The sequence below is a fragment of the Salmo trutta genome, chromosome 3, assembly GCF_901001165.1.
Source record: "Salmo trutta chromosome 3, fSalTru1.1, whole genome shotgun sequence".
Taxonomy (NCBI): Eukaryota; Metazoa; Chordata; class Actinopteri; order Salmoniformes; family Salmonidae; genus Salmo; species Salmo trutta.
The window spans coordinates 68,312,262-68,328,096 of NC_042959.1; the positions used below are offsets into that span (position 1 = coordinate 68,312,262).

The window sequence follows — 15,835 nt, forward strand, 5'->3', positions numbered from 1 at the left end:
CTCGCTTGTATTACAATGTGTTGAACACTTGACAGACTTGTTGTCTTAATACACACATTGACGTTTACATAACTGTTTTGAATAAATCACTGTTGATGGGCTTTCCAGGCCTTTCTTTCCCCCCAGAAGACACAATTCAACTCCCCATCCACTCGTCATTGAATCGCTGCTGGCTGATTTACACAGCAGATCTCCAAACCAATGTTAAAACAACAACATTTGACAAGGTATTCGATAGCGCCAGCCTTTTCTCAGAGTGTACCTTGCCAAGGTTAATATTGAAAAAGGGATCCATAATGAATTGTGCCTGTCATTGATCTGGGTTCTGCCTGATACGTGCTGTTTAAAAAGCCTTCTGGAAAGTCAGGTAGAGTACAGTAGGTATCCCGAGTGGCGCAGCGGTCTAAGGCACTGTATCTCAGAGCGAGAGGTGTCACTACAGACCCTGGTTCAATTCCAGGCTGTATCACAACCCGCCGTGATTGGGAGTCCTATAGGGCGGTGCACAATTGGCCCAGTGTTGTCCCAAGTTAGGGTTTGGCCGGGGTAGGCTGTCATTGTGAATAAGAATTTGTTCTTAACTGACTTGCCTAGTTAAATAAAGGTTCAATAATAAAATAGGTATGCATGTCCAAGCTCAGTAGGCCTCTTTTCTCCACTGAGAGCCTATCATCACAATACAGTGAGAGACAGAGAAATAACTACAAACAGATGGCAAAAGTGTATATTTGCGTTTTTACACCATAAGTCTGGTTAATGAAAATTCCATCGATGAATCCACATAGATAAGTTGAGAATTTGAAGACCTGAGGTTCCCTGAGGCAAAGTGAGATTGCAAGGTTAGCCTGTTCCTTCATCTACATATTATCAATCTGTATCTGTGTAATGTAATTACATACAATGGCAGTGAACATCTGATCATCTCAAATCTAATTGAACGGAAGGCTTGTCTATGCCTGAGATTAGAATTTGTTCAAAACATTGTGACGCAATACATAACAGCTGGATCGCCCTCTGGAGGGGCTGTGTCGACATCAGAAGGTACATTTTCTACACAACAAAATCTCGGCTTACATTTATCGACAATCTCTGCCTTCATTGATTTGACTAGTGATTTGACTACAGTTGATTTGACTACAGTTGATTTGACTATTGTTGTCAGGACATGGAGGTGAAAGAAACCCAGGTCTTTGACTGTGTGGTTTCATTCACATGGTTTTGCCTACTCCACCAGGACCAAATCTATAGGGTTAGTTAGTGTATGGCATATATTGCACCGTGTGTACCCGTATCATCATGGGCAGAAACATAGACATCGATTCTCACACCCACATTATAACTCTGCTGATATTTCTAGTTATTACAAGCCATTAGATGTGACGAGATGACTCATATCAGAAGACTAGCCCTGAAGCAGCACATTCTCTGAGGTATACCTCGGTGTCCTGGAATTTATCTGGTAACATTGACAAACAAGGTAGGCTATGGGTTCTTCTGAGGGTTGAACACTCAGTACAACGTTCTGTATGGTTCTCCTGCTCTCTATACCCCTGTATGATTCCTCTACAAAAAAATGCTGATGTCACTAGTAACATGATGTTCATGCTACAAACAACTTTTACCTGTCTGGGACGTTTCACATGCAGCTGCGTGCACGGCCATGACATGAGAAACTTCCTGCCCTTATCTCAGGCACACTGACTCACTCTTCTTGAGACAGACACACGTTCAGTTCTCAGCCAAACAAGCCTACCACTGCTTCTCAAAAACTGTCAGTTGTATTATGGATATAAATATAGCACACGTACCTCCATTTCCGCAGCCCAGGATATTCCAGAACTGCATTTTTGTAGGCTATTTACATGTAAGAGTATTTCCAACTGGTGCAAATCACTTCTGTCAGTGCTACTGAGCTGATAACCTGACACCCTCTTACCAACACACCTGGCCCCTCCTCCTACTGGCTTCCAAACTCCTCCCTTTACACACTAGCTTTAACTTGTTACACCAGCAGGCATGGCGGCAACAATGATACTGATCGTGGAAACAAACAAAAACAATGGATGATTCAGGCATGCAGATAAAATAATGCTGCTTGCCTGCAATCATATGCAGTCAACAAATCAATGCAACTCATTGTAAAAAAACTGAAACAAGAATCATTACAGTTTATGAGCAGTCTCTCCTGTTTGCACTGTAGCAGTAAATGAAGAAAGCTCAATATCTGTGAACCTCTTCACACAATTATGGTTAATATACATGTTTTGTTACGTCGTAATTTAGTTGTTGCCTTGTAATTGCCTATGGAGTTTAGCAGTTTTTTTGTTATTAGACAAGTGGAACAAGGAACAGTCTACCTTCGACTTGTGTAATTACATCAGCGTGTCAAATACAGAGGATAGATACTAGGGTCTCCTCTAATCTTCCCCTTTTCCCCTGCAAGTAACGTTATACATTAGTCAGGTCATTTAAACAACTGCATGCAGAATGGCTGGGGCTGAGCCGGCTACGGAACTATATAATGCAATGACATACAATGTAGCTCTCCAAACAACCAGGAGAGTTGTTACAATTTGTAACAATGTTGTAATCACTTGTTTTGTTTTAAACTAGCAACATTGTATCATTTCTCCAATGTTGCCACTCGAAATGTAGCCACTCGCTGCATACTATGTGAATAAGACATTCTGTGTTCCCTGAACCTTGCACCTAGGCGTGAGAGATTCGGACACGGCACCACTGTTTGCAGAAACATGCATATTCATGTGCATAAAGGATATATCCCCCTTTTCGCCATCAAATGAAACCGTATTTTCTCCACCAAAAACGCAAATTAAAGTAGGCTAACTGAAAGCTCCGACTCTCACTACAACCCATTGTCAATGACTGGGGTCTTTCTATGCTAACTGGCTAATGTTAAAGTTATTTAATATCCTCCACATCATTCAAAAATGTATAAGGCCACGTTATACTCACGTATATCTTTACTATCGAAGATCCACCTCCACTATTTCCGTTAACCGGTCTCCTATCCTGCAAATATGTGTGTTACAATCCCGTATTAACCGTATAGCTGTGAGTAGTTCCCTCTCCGTTTCGGTTTCTCCACAACACGGTGCTCTAGCTCCCTACTCTCGGTAACCACTGACACAGCAGCACTGCATCCTAATAGTTCCAATATGGCTGACGTGTAGTGACCATGTAGTGACCAGGTAGTGACCAGGTAGTGACCAGGTAGTGACCATGTAGTGACCATGTAGTGACCAGGTAGTGACCAGGTAGTGACCATGCCCAGTAGAAACGGCCGGAGAGTTCAGTGGACTCACTGACCATCTCAGCTGGCAAAACGCAAATTCATAACTCGTTCTACTTGTAAATAGCTTTTCACATGACAATTACATCAGTGAGAGTGGCAGTACTTCACAAAACCTTATTTTCTTATACTAAAGTGACTAATACAATTTTCATAAATGTTTCATAAAATGTCAACATTGATATTACAAATAGCTAAATACATTAGGAATAATATTATTTTCCAATGCAAAAAATGCTTTGACAACACAGTTTTCTGTGGTTAAATACTCACATGTACATGCCATTCACACCCACCCACAGACACAGCAAGAGAACTCTGTGTTTCCATTGTCTAACAGACACATCCCAAAACATTCCTTTCATTAACTGCCATGCATAATACCACAACACACAGCAAGCCAGGCCCATAGCAGAGACCCAGTAGGCGTACTAAATGGCACCCTATTCCCTAAATAGTGCAGTAATTTTGCCCATAGCCCTGATCAAAAGTAGTGCACTTTATAGGGAATAGGGTGCCATTTGGGACGTAACCCCAGGGTGCATAATTGTTATATAAATATATATATTTTTTAATGTAACCTTTATTTAAACTAGGCAAGACAGTTGAGAAAAAAATATTATTTACATCGACGGCCTACACCTGCCAAACCCGGACGATGCTGGGCCAATTGTGCGCCACCTTATGGGACTCTGAATCATGGCCGATTGTGATACAGCCTGGAATCGAACCAGGGTGTCTATAGTGACACCTATAGCACTGAAATGAGTGCCTTAGACCACTGCGCCACTCGAGAGCCCATTATAGCAGCCTCCCACCACCCTCGGCCAGACCACTGAATCCCTGCCCACAACGTTGACGGGAAGATGAGGATCGCAATGCCTGCCATAGTAAGATACAAAATCACTGATCTGTTCGCTGTTCACACCCAAAGCAACCTCGCTCTAAAGGGCTAACTAAGACTTATTCACTGAAGAACTAAACCTCTGTCACGTTCGTCGTATGAAGGAGACCAAGGTGCAGCGTGGTTGGCGAAGATTTTTCCTTTTATTAAAATGAACACCCTCAAAATAACAAAATACAAAAACACGAAGGTAAAGTCTTGCAGGCTTCTAAGCAGCTATACAAAAACAACATCCCACAATCACAGGTGGGAAAAGGGCTGCCTAAGTATGATCCCCAATCAGAGACAACGATAGACAGCTGCCTCTGATTGGGAATCATACCCGGCCAACAAAGAAATAGAAAATCTAGAATGTTCCTACCCTGACCTAACCAAACATAGAGAATAATAAGGGTATCTACGGTCAAGGCGTGACACCCTCAGTGCCTATAGGATGGGGTGAAGCACACGCTAACTGTTCAGCAGATGATTTTAGATGACAATGGTTTGTATTCAATACCTATTTCAGCCTTCTCTGTAAATGAAAGAAAGGCTGACTTGCATGAATGAGTATAGGAATAAAAAAAAATAACTGTACAATCATTTTTTTATTGTATGTGACAGCTAAGACATGGATGAGGCGGAAATATGAATCTGAAAGCAGACATTTAGTGTATCCAGAATATTGTTAGTGAAATAAATCCAAACATTGTGAAACAGTCAGAGAAATGCTATTACATCATCATCCAGTATATAAAGGCAGACCCCAACGTAAAGAGAACAGAGGATGACAGGGTTCTTCATGATCATGTAATTCCCTGAGCCTCACTGTCCACTGTATACTGTCTACGTCCCTAATGGCACCCTATTCTCTATAGGGCCCTGGTCAAAAGTAGTGTATGTAGGGAATAGCAGGGTCTCACAAGGATTTTTGAACAAGGTGGTGCTGCCGAGTACGGCGAGGGGGGGGGGTTTAGACCACAAGGTGGAGCAGCGTGGTGGGGTTGGGGGGGCAGACCACAAGGTGGAGCAGCGTGGTGGGGTTGGGGGGGAAACCACAAGGTGGAGCAGCGTGGTGGGGTTGGAGGGGAGACCACAAGGTGGAGCAGCGTGGTGGGGTTGGGGGGGAGACCACAAGGTGGAGCAGCGTGGTGGGGTTGGGGGGCAGACCATAAGGTGGAGCAGCGTGGTGGGGTTGGGGGGGAGACCACAAGGTGGAGCAGCGTGGTGGGGTTGGGGGGGAGACCACAAGGTGGAGCAGCGTGGTGGGGTTGGAGGGGAGACCACAAGGTGGAGCAGCGTGGTGGGGTTGGGGGGGAGACCACAAGGTGGAGCAGCGTGGTGGGGTTGGAGGGGAGACCACAAGGTGGAGCAGCGTGGTGGGGTTGGGGGGCAGACCACAAGGTGGAGCAGCGTGGTGGGGTTGGAGGGGAGACCACAAGGTGGAGCAGCGTGGTGGGGTTGGAGGGGAGACCACAAGGTGGAGCAGCGTGGTGGGGTTGGAGGGGAGACCACAAGGTGGAGCAGCGTGGCGGGGTTGGAGGGGAGACCACAAGGTGGAGCAGCTTGGTGGGGTTGGGGGGGAGACCACAAGGTGGAGCAGCGTGGTGGGGTTGGGGGCAGACCACAAGGTGGAGCAGCGTGGTGGGGTTGGGGGGCAGACCACAAGGTGGAGCAGCGTGGTGGGGTTGGGGGGGAGACCACAAGGTGGAGCAGCGTGGTGGGGTTGGAGGGGAGACCACAAGGTGGAGCAGCGTGGTGGGGTTGGAGGGGAGACCACAAGGTGGAGCAGCGTGGTGGGGTTGGAGGGGAGACCACAAGGTGGAGCAGCGTGGTGGGGTTGGGGGGGAGACCACAAGGTGGAGCAGCGTGGTGGGGTTGGGGGGCAGACCACAAGGTGGAGCAGCGTGGTGGGGTTGGAGGGCAGACCACAAGGTGGAGCAGCGTGGTGGGGTTGGGGGGCAGACCACAAGGTGGAGCAGCGTGGTGGGGTTGGGGGGCAGACCACAAGGTGGAGCAGCGTGGTGGGGTTGGGGGGAGACCACAAGGTGGAGCAGCGTGGTGGGGTTGGGGGGCAGACCACAAGGTGGAGCAGCGTGGTGGGGTTGGAGGGCAGACCACAAGGTGGAGCAGCGTGGTGGGGTTGGGGGGCAGACCACAAGGTGGAGCAGCGTGGTGGGGTTGGGGGGCAGACCACAAGGTGGAGCAGCGTGGTGGGGTTGGGGGGGAGACCACAAGGTGGAGCAGCGTGGTGGGGTTGGGGGGGCAACCACAAGGTGGAGCAGCGTGGTGGGGTTGGGGGGCAGACCACAAGGTGGAGCAGCGTGGGGCCATTTGGGACACAGACGTGGAAGGATGTGAAAAACAAAATGGCCAACCTTGAGTCTTTAATACAGGAAAAGCACATTTTAGAACAAAGCTTTGAAAAAATCATTTAGAAGCTCACTGTCTCTCTGAGGTGTTCAGGGAAAATAAGAACAATTTATAGTCTATAGCAGGGACGTTCAACTCTGACCTTATGAGGTCCAGAGCCTGCTGCTTTTCTGTTCTACCTGCTAATTCATTGCAACCACCTGATGTCCCAGGTCTAAATCAGTCCCTGATTAGAGGGGAACAATGAAACAAAGCAATGGAACTGGCTTCCAGGTTCAGAGTTGAGTTTGAGGGCCTTTCTTTCTTCAGACCTGTAGGACTCCTCAGGGTCTGCAGGGCTCTTCCTCTAACCTGGTCCCACATCTATTTCTGCTGTTTAGGAAACTCCTGTCATTGTTGTGCCAAACATTTTATTCACTTAAAAGATTTGGCAAAACCACACAAACAGATACTGGACCGGGCTACTCGTCCTCTACTCAACCTTCCAAATGGCGATTTTTCCATCCTGGCAGGCGGAGCCGCTGAGTACATAGCGGCCCTCTGCAGAGCACAGTGCCTGGACACTGTCTGTGTGGGCCATCAGCTCCTTCTCTACACTGTGGCTCTCTGTGTCCACTATGTAGATCTTCCCACTCCTCCTGCACTGGTCAGGGCTCGGCCCGCTGCAGCCAACCCAGATCTGGACGAGGGAGGGGGAGGAGACAAACAATGAAGAGAAGCTTGTTGAGGATTTGCAGTTGTACTGTGACATTTACTACTGAAATAAAAATCAGCGTTCACTCTGGACACTCTGATCATTACTATGAGAAAGAAGATAAATGAATGATGGTAGGGTGGAATGTACGGTATCATTTCTAAGTACTGTACTATTTTACCTGCTACTTTACAAGCTTTTGTAGAAATTGCAACACCTGAGAAAGACTGTTGCTGACAGAATCTTATGCATGTGTTTTGTATGTGTTAATAGTAATGTGTTAAAGAGGTTCTTATGTTGGTACCATTCCAATAAAGTGTTACCAGCAAAACATGCAAAGAACAGCAGGTGTCCAACTGAGAACATTATTTTCTCACCTGATTCTTAACCTTGATCATACAGTTGACCCCTGTACAGTTCTGCAGCTGCACCCTCAAGAAAGGCTTGGTCAGGTCTTTACAGTGCCACAGACAGAGCTCGTCAGAATCAGAACAGCTCGTCCACAACTGGCCCCTCTGAAAGAAATACACAGTGGACTGGTTTAGGCATCAGCTCATGACACTCTCATGACAAGCAAACTGACTGTTAGAAGGCTGCAAAAATACATAGTGTCTGGCTTGATTATTGAGACCACTTGGAGACCAAGGTGAAGGCCTAGCATGAGATAAAGAGTTTGGTTCAGTGAAATCTCCAAGGTGAAGGCCTAGCATGAGATAAAGATCTTGGTTCAGTGAAATCCCCAAGGTGAAGGCCTAGCATGAGATAAAGATCTTGGTTCAGTGAAATCCCCAAGGTGAAGGCCTAGCATGAGATAAAGATCTAGGTTCAGTGAAATCCCCAAGGTGAAGGCCTAGCATGAGATAAAGATCTTGGTTCAGTGAAATCCCCAAGGTGAAGGCCTAGCATGAGATAAAGATCTTGGTTCAGTGAAATCCCCAAGGTGAAGGCCTAGCATGAGATAAAGATCTTGGTTCAGTGAAATCCCCAAGGTGAAGGCCTAGCATGAGATAAAGATCTTGGTTCAGTGAAATCCCCAAGGTGAAGGCCTAGCATGAGATAAAGATCTTGGTTCAGTGAAATCCCCAAGGTGAAGGCCTAGCATGAGATAAAGATCTTGGTTCAGTGAAATCCCCAAGGTGAAGGCCTAGCATGAGATAAAGATCTAGGTTCAGTGAAATCCCCAAGGTGAAGGCCTAGCATGAGATAAAGATCTTGGTTCAGTGAAATCCCCAAGGTGAAGGCCTAGCATGAGATAAAGATCTTGGTTCAGTGAAATCTCCAAGGTGAAGGCCTAGCATGAGATAAAGATCTTGGTTCAGTGAAATCCCCAAGGTGAAGGCCTAGCATGAGATAAAGATCTTGGTTCAGTGAAATCCCCAAGGTGAAGGCCTAGCATGAGATAAAGATCTTGGTTCAGTGAAATCCCCAAGGTGAAGGCCTAGCATGAGATAAAGATCTAGGTTCAGTGAAATCCCCAAGGTGAAGGCCTAGCATGAGATAAAGATCTTGGTTCAGTGAAATCCCCAAGGTGAAGGCCTAGCATGAGATAAAGATCTTGGTTCAGTGAAAACCCCAAGGTGAAGGCCTAGCATGAGATAAAGATCTTGGTTCAGTGAAATCCCCAAGGTGAAGGCCTAGCATGAGATAAAGATCTTGGTTCAGTGAAATCTCCAAGGTGAAGGCCTAGCATGAGATAAAGATCTTGGTTCAGTGAAATCCCCAAGGTGAAGGCCTAGCATGAGATAAAGATCTTGGTTCAGTGAAATCCCCAAGGTGAAGGCCTAGCATGAGATAAAGATCTTGGTTCAGTGAAATCCCCAAGGTGAAGGCCTAGCATGAGATAAAGATCTAGGTTCAGTGAAATCCCCAAGGTGAAGGCCTAGCATGAGATAAAGATCTTGGTTCAGTGAAATCCCCAAGGTGAAGGCCTAGCATGAGATAAAGATCTTGGTTCAGTGAAAACCCCAAGGTGAAGGCCTAGCATGAGATAAAGATCTTGGTTCAGTGAAATCCCCAAGGTGAAGGCCTAGCATGAGATAAAGATCTTGGTTCAGTGAAATCCCCAAGATGAAGGCCTAGCATGAGATAAAGATCTTGGTTCAGTGAAATCCCCAAGGTGAAGGCCTAGCATGAGATAAAGATCTTGGTTCAGTGAAATCCCCAAGGTGAAGGCCTAGCATGAGATAAAGATCTTGGTTCAGTGAAATCCCCAAGGTGAAGGCCTAGCATGAGATAAAGATCTTGGTTCAGTGAAATCCCCAAGGTGAAGGCCTAGCATGAGATAAAGATCTTGGTTCAGTGAAATCCCCAAGGTGAAGGCCTAGCATAAGATAAAGATCTTGGTTCAGTGAAATCTCCAAGATGAAGGGAACATGGGCCTACTACCTCTAAGAAGAGGATGAGGCTGCTGAACTCAGTGGGCATGTTCTGTAGATCCTCAGGAAGTGTCATCTTACGATGTGGCGTTCCGTTCTTCCTCAGTTCAACGATGCCGTCTCTGGCACCTAGTCAACATAACAACAGATAGAAACAAAACAAACAAAAGTTTCTGTCTAGATGCTTTGCTGTTGTTAGCATGTTATCTTGTGGTCAGTTGACACACTGTTAATTGATCATTGGCAGGGTATACAATACATAGGAGTATATAAAATAATAATAATAATATACAGTTAGAGTAACTATGACTGAGTGAGTTTACTTACAGCACCACAGTGTTCCATTGAAGAGCTGAATGGACATAAGCCTATCACAGGTCAGTTGAAACTGCTTTTTCACTTTTAGTGTTGAGAGGTCCCACAGAATGACTGTTCCATCGGCACTACAGGAGTATGTCTGGCTGGGAGGGAGGAGAGGGACAGTTGGATTAAAACAAGCACCATGTAGAAGCCTGATTGTGGTCTAACCACTGATGATTCACTGAGGGCAAAGTAATGTGTAGTTTAAGTACACTGCTGCCATCTGCTGGTTGGAAATAGGCATCAGAACACTGAACACTCCACGTTCTAAGAGCCTTTCAAAATGATACTGGGGTGAGGTCAGTCAGAAGAACTACTTTCTGCAAAAAGTGCATTGGTCATTTGAACAGGCAGTTCTAACACATTATCCTTCCTTCAACATAGAATCCTGAGCATCACACATGGGTTAACAGTTTGTGAGGGTGAAGCGACTGTAGCATGAAGAGGACTCCAACTGTGTCCCAAATGGTACCCTAATCCCTACACACATAGTGCACAAATGTTTACCATATGGGCCCTGCTCAAAAGGAGTTCCCTACAGTATATAGGGAATAGGGTGCCCTCAGGGACACAGACATATGGTACTATATGTGTAACATTTTACCTCATCTTGTCACTCTCCTCCAGTGCAAAGTCCATAACCTCATGCCGGTGCTCTGTCAGCTGCTTATTGCAGGACATGCTGCGAGTGTCAATTATGTAAATTATGGAATCCTGGGAGCCAATCCATACTTGATCCTGGTCCAATCCCAGCATGCAGTTCTGTCGACATAATAAAGCCACGTATTCAGCACATACAGTTCGTCCCAAATGGCACCTATTCCCTATATAGTGCACCACATTCGACCAAGGCCCATAAGACTCGTCAAAATAAGTGCACTATATAGGGAATAGGGTGCTATTTTGGACGCATACATACAGTGAGGGAAAAAAGTATTTGATCCCCTGCTAATTTTGTACGTTTGCCCACTGACAAAGAAATGATCAGTCTATAATTTTAATGGTAGGTTTATTTGAACAGTGAGAGACTGAATAACAACAACAAAAAATCCAGAAAAGCACATGTCAAAAATGTTATAAATTGATTTGCATTTCAATGAGGGGAAATAAGTATTTGACCCCCTCTCAATCAGAAAGATTTCTGGCTCCAGGTGTCTTTTATACAGGTAACGAGCTGAGATTAGGAGCACACTCTTAAAGGGAGTGGTCCTAATCTCAGCATGTTACCTGTATAAAAGACACCTGTCCACAGAAGCAATCAATCAGATTCCAAACTCTCCACCATGGCCAAGACCAAAGAGCTCTCCAAGGATGTCAGGGACAAGATTGTAGACCTACACAAGGCTGGAATGGGCTACAAGACCATCGCCAAGGAGCTTGGTGAGAAGGTGACAACAATTGGTGCGATTATTCGCAAATGGAAGAAACACAAAAGAACTGTCAATCTCCCTCGGCCTGGGGCTCCATGCAAGATCTCACCTCGTGGAGTTGCAATGATCATGAGAACGGTGATGAATCAGCCCAGAACTACACGGGAGGATCTTGTCAATGATCTCAAGGCAGCTGGGACCATAGTCACCAAGAAAACAATTGGTAACACACTACTCCGTGAAGGACTGAAATCCTGTAGCGCTCGCAAGGTCCCCCTGCTCAAGAAAGCACATATACACCCCGTCTGAAGTTTGCTAATGAACATCTGAATGATTCAGAGGACAACTGGGTGAAAGTGTTGTGGTCAGATGAGACCAAAATGGAGCTCTTTGGCATCAACTCAACTCGCTGTGTTTGGAGAAGGAGGAATGCTGCCTATGACCCCAAGAACACCATCCCAACCGTCAAACATGGAGGTGGAAACATTATGCTTTGGTGGTGTTTTTCTGCTAAGGGGACAGGACAACTTCACCGCATCAAAGGGACGATGGACGGGGCCATGTACCGTCAAATCTTGGGTGAGAACCTCCTTCCCTCAGCCAGGGCATTGAAAATGGGTCGTGGATGGGTATTCCAGCATGACACTGACCCAAAACACACGGCCAAGGCAACAAAGGAGTGGCTCAAGAAGAAGCACATTAAGGTCCTGGAGTGGCCTAGCCAGTCTCCAGACCTTAATCCCATAGAAAATCTGTGGAGGGAGCTGAAGGTTCGAGTTACCAAACATCAGCCTCGAAATCTTAATGACTTGGAGAAGATCTGCAAAGAGGAGTGGGACAAAATCCCTTCTGAGATGTGTGCAAACCTGGTGGCCAACTACAAGAAACGTCTGACCTCTGATTGCCAACAAGGGTTTTGCCACCAAGTACTAAGTCATGTTTTGCAGAGGGATCAAATACTTATTTCCCTCATTAAAATGCAAATCATTTTATAACATTTTTGACATGCATTTTTCTGGATTTTTTTGTTGTTATTCTGTCTCTCACCAGCTCTGTCAGGAGGAATGGGCCGAAATTCACCCAACTTATTGTGGGAAGCTTGTGGAAGGCTTCCCGAAACGTTTGACCCAAGTTACATAATTTAAAGGTAATGCTACCAAATACTAATTGAGTGTATGTAAACTTCAGACCCACTGTGAATGTGATGAAAGAAATAAAAGCTGAAATAAATCATTCTCTATAACTATTATTCTGACATTTCACATTCTTTAAATAAAGTGGTGATCCTAACTGACCTAAGTCAGGGCATTTTTACAAGGATTAAATGTCAGGAATTGTGAAAAACGGAGTTTAAATGTATTTGGCAGGTGTATGTAAACTTCTGACTTCAACTGTACATATCAAGGTTTAATCCACTGTCATGTGAATGGTAGGCACTCCTGTTCATGCCTCATGAGACCACAGAAAGGAGGAAACACTATCAACAGAAGAGAAAGAGAGAGAGAGAAAGAATGAGTGAAACTGAGCTAGAGAGAGGGAGAGAGAGTGAGAGACAGCAAGAAAACAAGTGAAACGGAGAGCTAGAGAGAGAGAGAACACGAGTAAAACAGAGAGCTAGAGAGAGAGAGAACACGAGTAAAACAGAGAGCTAGAGAGAGAGAGAACACGAGTGAAACAGAGAGCTAGAGAGAGAGAGAACACGAGTGAAACAGAGAGCTAGAGAGAGAGAGAACACGAGTGAAACAGAGAGCTAGAGAGAGAGAGAACACGAGTGAAACAGAGAGCTAGAGAGAGAAAGAACACGAGTGAAACAGAGAGCTAGAGAGGGAGAGAACACGAGTGAAACAGAGAGCTAGAGAGAGAAAGAACACGAGTGAAACAGAGAGCTAGAGAGAGAGAGAACACGAGTGAAACAGAGAGCTAGAGAGAGAGAGAACACGAGTGAAACAGAGAGCTAGAGAGAGAGAACACGAGTGAAACAGAGAGCTAGAGAGAGAGAGAACACGAGTGAAACAGAGAGCTAGAGAGAGAGAGAACACGAGTGAAACAGAGAGCTAGAGAGAGAAAGAACACGAGTGAAACAGAGAGCTAGAGAGACAGAGAACACGAGTGAAACAGAGAGTTAGAGAGAGAGAGAACACGAGTGAAACAGAGAGCTAGAGAGGGAGAGAACACGAGTGAAACAGAGAGCTAGAGAGAGAGAACACGAGTGAAACAGAGAGCTAGAGAGAGAGAGAACACGAGTGAAACAGAGAGCTAGAGAGAGAGAGAACACGAGTGAAACAGAGAGCTAGAGAGAGAGAGAACACGAGTGAAACAGAGAGCTAGAGAGAGAGAGAACACGAGTGAAACAGAGAGCTAGAGAGAGAAAGAACACGAGTGAAACAGAGAGCTAGAGAGAGAGAGAACACGAGTGAAACAGAGAGCTAGAGAGAGAGAGAACACGAGTGAAACAGAGAGCTAGAGAGAGAGAGAACACGAGTGAAACAGAGAGCTAGAGAGAGAGAACACGAGTGAAACAGAGAGCTAGAGAGGGAGAGAACACTAGTGAAACAGAGAGCTAGAGAGAGAGAGAACACGAGTGAAACAGAGAGCTAGAGAGAGAGAGAACACGAGTGAAACAGAGAGCTAGAGAGAGAGAGAACACGAGTGAAACAGAGAGCTAGAGAGAGAGAGAACACGAGTGAAACAGAGAGCTAGAGAGAGAGAACACGAGTGAAACAGAGAGCTAGAGAGGGAGAGAATGAGTGAAACAGAGAGCTAGAGAGAGAAAGAACACGAGTGAAACAGAGAGCTAGAGAGGGAGAGAACACGAGTGAAACAGAGAGCTAGAGAGAGAGAACACGAGTGAAACAGAGAGCTAGAGAGAGAACACGAGTGAAACAGAGAGCTAGAGAGAGAGAGAACACGAGTGAAACAGAGAGCTAGAGAGAGAGAGAACACGAGTGAAACAGAGAGCTAGAGAGAGAGAGAACACGAGTGAAACAGAGAGCTAGAGAGAGAGAGAACACGAGTGAAACAGAGAGCTAGAGAGGGAGAGAACACGAGTGAAACAGAGAGCTAGAGAGAGAGAGAACACGAGTGAAACAGAGAGCTAGAGAGAGAAAGAACACGAGTGAAACAGAGAGCTAGAGAGAGAGAGAACACGAGTGAAACAGAGAGCTAGAGAGAGAGAACACGAGTGAAACAGAGAGCTAGAGAGAGAAAGAACACGAGTGAAACAGAGAGCTAGAGAGAGAGAGAACACGAGTGAAACAGAGAGCTAGAGAGAGAGAGAACACGAGTGAAACAGAGAGCTAGAGAGGGAGAGAACACGAGTGAAACAGAGAGCTAGAGAGAGAGAGAACACGAGTGAAACAGAGAGCTAGAGAGAGAGAGAACACGAGTGAAACAGAGAGCTAGAGAGAGAGAGAACACGAGTGAAACAGAGAGCTAGAGAGGGAGAGAACACGAGTGAAACAGAGAGCTAGAGAGAGAGAGAACACGAGTGAAACAGAGAGCTAGAGAGAGAGAGAACACGAGTGAAACAGAGAGCTAGAGAGAGAGAGAACACGAGTGAAACAGAGAGCTAGAGAGAGAGAACACGAGTGAAACAGAGAGCTAGAGAGGGAGAGAACACGAGTGAAACAGAGAGTTAGAGAGAGAGAGAACACGAGTGAAACAGAGAGCTAGAGAGAGAGAGAACACGAGTGAAACAGAGAGCTAGAGAGAGAGAGAACACGAGTGAAACAGAGAGCTAGAGAGGGAGAGAACACGAGTGAAACAGAGAGCTAGAGAGAGAGAACACGAGTGAAACAGAGAGCTAGAGAGAGAGAGAACACGAGTGAAACAGAGAGCTAGAGAGAGAGAGAACACGAGTGAAGCAGAGAGCTAGAGAGAGAGAGAACACGAGTGAAACAGAGAGCTAGAGAGAGAAAGAACACGAGTGAAACAGAGAGCTAGAGAGAGAGAGAACACGAGTGAAACAGAGAGCTAGAGAGAGAGAGAACACGAGTGAAACAGAGAGCTAGAGAGAGAGAGAACACGAGTGAAACAGAGAGCTAGAGAGGGAGAGAACACGAGTGAAACAGAGAGCTAGAGAGGGAGAGAATGAGTGAAACAGAGAGCTAGAGAGAGAGAGAACACGAGTGAAACAGAGAGCTAGAGAGAGAGAACACGAGTGAAACAGAGAGCTAGAGAGAGAGAGAACACGAGTGAAACAGAGAGCTAGAGAGAGAGAACACGAGTGAAGCAGAGAGCTAGAGAGAGAAAGAACACGAGTGAAACAGAGAGCTAGAGAGAGAAAGAACACGAGTGAAACAGAGAGCTAGAGAGAGAGAGAACACGAGTGAAACAGAGAGCTAGAGAGAGAGAGAACACGAGTGAAACAGAGAGCTAGAGAGAGAAAGAACACGAGTGAAGCAGAGAGCTAGAGAGAGAAAGAACACGAGTGAAACAGAGAGCTAGAGAGAGAGAGAACACGAGTGA

General features: G+C 45.8%; 2 protein-coding genes across 10 annotated transcripts in view; both read right to left on the bottom strand.

The window, feature by feature from the left end:
• LOC115185451 (focal adhesion kinase 1) overlaps positions 1 to 3,174 on the bottom strand; it is a 136,761-nt gene extending 133,587 nt beyond the window's left edge. For 5 of the 6 annotated variants that reach the window (XM_029745768.1, XM_029745767.1, XM_029745766.1 and 2 more), the window contains exon 1: positions 2,977 to 3,174. Coding sequence is in view for 1 of the 6 variants with exons in the window: in XM_029745761.1 (XP_029601621.1) it covers positions 1,809 to 1,845 (37 nt within the window). In the remaining 5 variants the exon portion in view is untranslated. Of the gene's footprint in view, positions 1 to 1,808; positions 1,910 to 2,976 lie in introns of those variants that run through there. The other variant, XM_029745761.1, reaches the window with a different exon arrangement.
• Positions 3,175 to 6,869: 3,695 nt separating this feature from the next.
• The window catches only part of LOC115185578 (DENN domain-containing protein 3), a 36,097-nt gene continuing 27,131 nt past the window's right edge, over positions 6,870 to 15,835 (bottom strand). For all 4 annotated transcript variants that reach the window (XM_029745787.1, XM_029745789.1, XM_029745788.1 and 1 more), the window contains exons 21-25: positions 10,603 to 10,760; positions 9,966 to 10,099; positions 9,649 to 9,767; positions 7,641 to 7,778; positions 6,870 to 7,248 (exon numbers count right to left, since the gene is read on the bottom strand). In XM_029745787.1, the coding sequence (XP_029601647.1) occupies positions 7,042 to 7,248; positions 7,641 to 7,778; positions 9,649 to 9,767; positions 9,966 to 10,099; positions 10,603 to 10,760 (756 nt within the window). In that variant the 3' untranslated portion in view covers positions 6,870 to 7,041. The remainder of the gene's footprint in view (positions 7,249 to 7,640; positions 7,779 to 9,648; positions 9,768 to 9,965; positions 10,100 to 10,602; positions 10,761 to 15,835) is intronic.